The sequence below is a fragment of the Trematomus bernacchii genome, unplaced genomic scaffold, assembly GCF_902827165.1.
Source record: "Trematomus bernacchii unplaced genomic scaffold, fTreBer1.1, whole genome shotgun sequence".
NCBI lineage: Eukaryota > Metazoa > Chordata > Actinopteri > Perciformes > Nototheniidae > Trematomus > Trematomus bernacchii.
Window position 1 is genome coordinate 486,640 of NW_022987626.1, and position 6,145 is coordinate 492,784.

At 41.9% G+C, this 6,145-nt stretch overlaps 1 protein-coding gene across 1 annotated transcript in view; it reads left to right on the forward strand.

Moving 5' to 3' along the window:
• The window catches only part of LOC117484524 (CD5 antigen-like), a 232,649-nt gene extending 230,783 nt beyond the window's left edge, over positions 1–1,866 (forward strand). The window contains exon 6 of the mRNA XM_034132956.1: positions 1,835–1,866. Within this exon, the coding sequence (XP_033988847.1) occupies positions 1,835–1,851 (17 nt within the window). The 3' untranslated portion in view covers positions 1,852–1,866. The remainder of the gene's footprint in view (positions 1–1,834) is intronic.
• The last annotated feature ends 4,279 nt before the right edge of the window (positions 1,867–6,145 follow it).

The window sequence follows — 6,145 nt, forward strand, 5'->3', positions numbered from 1 at the left end:
AAAATACCACGTTAACCTCTGAATTGTAGTGGAGTAGAATTGCAAAGTAACAATGAGCTGGCATGTGGGTATATATTAATGCTTCCCATTATGGACACAAGCGATTTTCACCCATTTATTAATTACATGTTTTACATTTGTACACACCAATTTGTTTCCTATCCCCTAAACCTCCAGGGCTGTACACAGTTTAATACTGTCAACTTCTAATTTTGGGAAAAACGAAAACGTCTTTTAAAACTACAATTCCCAGTAGAGACGTGCCATAGAACATGTTGCGAAACACAATAGCCAGCATATGTAGTTCTGGGGGGGCGTTCGAGTCCAGTTTTGGAAAGTCTGCCGTGGTTTTGTTCCATTTCAAAGAGCTGTTTGGCGCTCGGCGTAACCTTGGCGCACTGCCACTCCAACATCCAATCCCAGAGCTTGAAGATTAATCACGGGGTTTGTCAACGGGACTGTAGTCCCAAACGATAGCTGGGGATTATGGGTAGTGTAGTGTCTTCGGCCATCCTAAACTCTGAATTTTTTTTCGGATATCATATCGCATTAACACCATATCCCGACGTGCATTGCGGCTAAAACATCCAATCAGCGAGCTGAGGATCTTTCCTACGTCACTTTACAGCCCCGCCCACTTTTGGGGAAACCAGCTGTCATTTGAACGGCGATCAAGCCTGAAGCCACAGAGCTCTTCTGTTGTATACTGTCCTTTCTTCTTAGAGGAAGTACAGAAACACGTAACTCTGGATTTGTTTTAATGTTTGAGGTGCAATAAACGACACAGCAGCTTTTTGGCTTGTTAAAGCTATTATTTTCTGCCTCGCAGCTGGCAAAATTACAGCCTCGCCTACTGATTTTAATTTAACCATAGGATATCGAGCCCGATCGTCGATTTCAAATGTGTGCTCTAAAATGATATTTATAAATGACTATTATCATTATTATAAGCAAGACAATAAATGGCAAAGATATGTAGAAAATAAACGTATTTGAGATACGTTCATAACAAACGTGACGTGGGAGAAAATATGTTTCTAGAAGATATGTAGAAAATAAACTTATTTGAGATACGTTCAAAACCAACGTAACGTGGGAGAAAATATGTTTCTAGCTAAACGTAATTGAGAATGCAGTTTAGTTCTGTGGGAACGTAATTTGTAGGAGACAGGGTTGCACCAGCTGGTTGAGGGGTCTCCTCTCTATGTTCTCCTCTTGGCAATGGAGGGCTTTGTAATGGTAGGAGTTGGGATCACTGGTTTTTAGGTGGTTGTAGAATTTGACTGCTCTTTTTTGTATCCTAATTAAAAGGGGGAATTGGCCTAGCTCAGCTCGGCATCCATTGTTGGGGGTGTTCCTGTGGACTCTCAGGATGCTCTTGCATATCTCCGCATGTAGGGTTTCTATTGGGTGTTTGTCCCATTTATCAAAGTCTTGATTTCCAAGGGGACCCTACACTTCGCTACCATACAGTATGATTGGTTCTATTATTGAATTGAATATTTTGAGCTAGATTCTAACAGGTATATCTATATTTGAAGACTTTTTGATAGCATAGAAAGCCTTTCTTCCTTTGTCTCTGAGATCATTAATGGCCAGATTGAAATTTCCTGTTGAAGTAATTTTGAGTCCCAAATATGTGTCGCTGTGTTAGTGTTTCACTGCATCTCTCTCTCTCTCTCTCTCTCTCTCTCTCTCTCTCTCTCTCTCTCTCTCTCTCTCTCTCTCTCGCTCACTCTCTCTCTCTCTCTCTCTCTCTCTCTCTCTCTCTCTCTCTCTCTCTCTCTCTCTCTCTCTCTCTCTCTCTCTCTCTCTCTCTCAATTCAATTCAAAGGAGCTTTATTGGCATGAAAGTTAAACGAAACAAATGTTGCGAAAGCATCAAAATAAAAATAAAAATTAACAACATTAACATACATTTCAAATGTTTACATATTATTGATATATATATATATACAGTGATACAATTACACTTCAACACATGCGTGTGTGTGTGTGTGTGTGTGTGTGTGTGTGTGTGTGTGTGTGTGTGTGTGTGTGCGTGCGTGCGTGCGTGCGTGCGTGCGTGCGTGCGTGCGTGCGTGAGATTAAGTACCTGATAAGAGAGTGATTTATGACCCTCATAAACCTTAGCCCCGCCTCCAAATCCCTTTGATGTGGCACCTGTCACTCTGACATCTGACCTTTGACCCTCTTATCTTTTATGACTTGTATGTTTATTGTTTTATTGCCCCTCATAAAGGATGTTGCTCAATAGGGGGGGTGATAAGATTTTATTGCCCCTTTGATGTGAAACCTGTTGGAGGCTGGTGCCCCACGAGGACGCATACGGGAAAACGCATACACAAACGCAATCGCAATCGCAAAAAAGGCTTCCGTCCACACGCAATCGACACCGGATAGTGTCTGTTCACACGAGACAGCTCCGTTTAGATCCAACCACTGGAAAAAGCTGCAGTACATATGCCGAGCCTGTACGTGGCGCTGTAACTTCCTCCACAAAAGCAGCGAAGAAGAATGGTTGTCATGGTTGCCCTTCTGTTTATTCTCCGTGGTGGGGGCCGAGGGAACCGGGCAGAGTTTTTCGCCGGTCAACGTGTGTTAAAGTTTAAATCTTCTGGACAAAATTATAAAAGTGCCGGTCAAAGGTCTTCTTTGTTATTTATTGAGCTTTAAAACAAATGAATAACGACTCTATATAATGATATATAATCATAAAATATACGGAGCCTCTCTTTTTCCTCTCTTCTGACAGCGTCAGTGTCTGTCTCATGCAGCAGCTGATCCAGTAATGAGTGACCCGACAGTAAAAATAAACATATTTATAACTAGTTTAGGTAGTTTGAGAGGTCATTAAAATAGCTAAGGGTGATGATCTGACTTGAAGTGTGTGTTTAGCTGCATCACAGCGGGAGGAGCTGCGTGTCTCCGTCCTGTCAGATTAGACTTCACTCGCGTTTATGTCCATATCGAGATAAAGATAAATAATCTGAATTCAGTGTGCAGTGTACTTTTGCGGGGGTGAGCAGCAGAGGTGGGGAGAGGCAGGGCTATTGCGTCATCATTATCACAAAATGATCGTATAGAGGCAATCACACGGAGCCGTTGGACCCCCCCAGAGCGCTCCGTTCCCAGATCTATCCACCTTTGGACCCGTTATCGTTTGCGGGGTCCGTTTCTATCGTTTCGTTACGGCCTCGTGTGGCAAAAAGGGCTATACGCAAGAGAAATATGCGGATACAACCCGTTTTCGTCTTAGTAGGTCATTATTTGTCAATGATAAATCCAGATATAGTTAATGCTGATAGTATGACTTGTTTAGCTGTTTTTTATTGTTGTATAGCCCCTCATAAGGATATTGCTCAATAGGGGGTGATAAGACTATGACCCCTTTGATGTTTTACCTGTTGTAGTGTCCCCCTAGGAAGCTATTATAGTCATTGATGATAGTATGACTTGTTTCGGTCACCTGTTGGGGTCGTAATGCCCTCTATAAGGTAATGTTCTTTAATAAGGGGTAAATATTACTTAGTGACTCTTTTATGGTAATATAAGGTCATATGACATTTAAGTGGGTCTTTTGAAGTTGTATAGGTAGGTAATAATAATTTGTTCCTTTGGTGTTAATATGGGGTTAAAAATGTAATCTTTGCTAGTTTATTTAACCTCTTAAGCCCTGAGCCTGTTTTTCAGGTCTCAGGCTCGAAAATGACATTCCCAGAACAAATGACCATATCTTCCCTTCTAAAAGGGTTAAATGAATAATGTTTATTCTCAAAGTAATGATAAACCTGTGAGTTGGATGTAGAAAAGTCAGAATCAATATAGATGTTTTTTATTTTAAAGAAAATTCAGATTTTACATAGTAAAAAACTGTAAATTATAGTGTCCGTCCAAAAATTATTTTTTACTTATAGTGAAAACTACCCTTGGATGATGGGTTAGTAGACTAAAAGCTTTAGGAATCCAAAGTACAACATATAATAAGTACCCTGTATCAAGATTGATGCAAAACAAGTGAAATTTGACTTAGAGATTTAGCCAAAAAAACCCACTTCTGGGGTCATTTGGGTGGATTTGACCTATCTCTGGCCCCCCTTGCTCGATTTTGATGAATGAAATCTCTTTATAACCGCTAGAGCCAATGGAATCGAGGGAAAGTTATATACACACCAAAACGTTAACAAATAAGGAGTGAGAGTGACGCGTTACCAAAACCGGAAGCTGCATACACTCTGGTGGCTACCATTATCAACCTATGGATCAACAGTTGTAGATTTTTTTTTTTTCGTTTTAATGCCATTGAACACGTCTTTTCACCTAATTGACAGCTACGGTGAGACGATCTGCCGTAAAAGCTCCGTAAAGGTACGTGTTGTGATGTCTGTGTTTGCTTCCCCTGTCGCAAGTTCGGATCGCTCAGTGATGATACTATACGTAAATAATCAGTGGAGTCTCAGCTTTAATAGGCTATATTGTATGTGCAGCTACGATAAGTAATAAGGGTATCTTTATCTTGAATTGTGTGCCGCAGTGCGTTAGAATCTTTTCGCTCAGGGGTCATTTAGACCCTTCTTATGAGACTTGTGTTTTGTTTTGGTAAAAATGGTTAATATCTTCAGTTAGCTGAGATTCTTCCCGTTAATCAGGTGCTACACATTAATAGTTTCATAAATGTTAAGAAGCCCTGAGACATTATCTCGAAAACAAAACGGTGGCAGGGGTCCAATGGGGGGACCGCCGTGCTTAAGAGGTTAAAAAGAAGAAATCATTTATCCCCCTTCTTTTTTTTCTTCCTCCACCCATAATGTCCCTCCCACCCTGCACCTACGTCAGAGCCCTAACCCTCACACACACACACACACACACACACACACACACACACACACACACACACACACACACACACACACACACACACACACACACACACACACACACACACACACACACACACACACACACACAGACCCCAATGTTATATGTTGTTAGAAAACACCCGTGACCACCAGAACATAAAAACAAAACATTTTGGTCACTGTCAGTCATCAGTTCCAAGATTCAAGGAGTTCGATATGTCCAGACATATCCAAGATGCCCGACCGCAAATACTTAAAGAAAATAAGTCATGATACCTGGATATACCATACTATTACTTTTTGTTTTTGTTGTTGACACAATCGAAAATATTATAATGACTGAGTGGAGTCCCTGAATATTCCAACAGCTTATATGAAATTAACGCACCTCTTTTTCAAAAACAAAATGAACCTGTACAGTGAGACACATTTATAAAAAAAAACAATGTACTATTTTCACTAATATTACTATTGTACTGATTACTACTACTATTGTCTGTCTCTCTCTCTCTCTCTCTCTCTCTCTCTCTCTCTCTCTCTCTCTCTCTCTCTCTCTCTCTCTCTCTCTCTCTCTCTCTCTCTCTCTCTCTCTCTCTCTCTCTAGATAAGCTGTTTCAGCCCAACATCTCTGTGTCCTCCTCCATGTACGGGGTCTCCGGGCCCCAGCAGCAGGGGTTCCAGGTGTTCAGAGGCTCCACCTTCACCATCAGTTGCTCCATCCAGCCTCAGTACCCAGGAGGCTCCTTCCTGCTCAGCTCCTCCACTCACAACTACACCCAGCCAGCTGTCAATCACTCTGCCCACTTCCTGTTCCTGGCTGCAGAGCCCGCCCACCAGGGAAGCTACAGCTGTGTTTATCACGTCTCTGCTTTTTCTCTGGACTTCTCTTCTGAGAGCCGTCTGCTCTCCGTCACCGTCACAGGTGAGCTGTTAGAGTTTACTGTAGGACAGAGCGTGATGCTCCCCAGGAGAACGCTGGTGAGGACTGAGTGTTTTACTGTGAGCCCTGAAGCAGTCACACCCTTACATCACATGTAGCTTTCCAGAGCAACGTACAATAAGTGCAATGAACCGTGAAGACATGAATCCAGAACACACATTCTCCAGTCAGCTGTAGTTTACATTGGAGTATTGCCATGAGTACTGAGTGTTTAACAGATACAGCTAGCAGCTTCTCCCTACAGTCCTACTGTCTGGTATGAACAGGGAAAAGGGTTGGGGTTGAATGAAGATCTTCAGAAGATGTAGTTTATTGTAATATAACTGTAGAGAGGAGTCTCCATGCT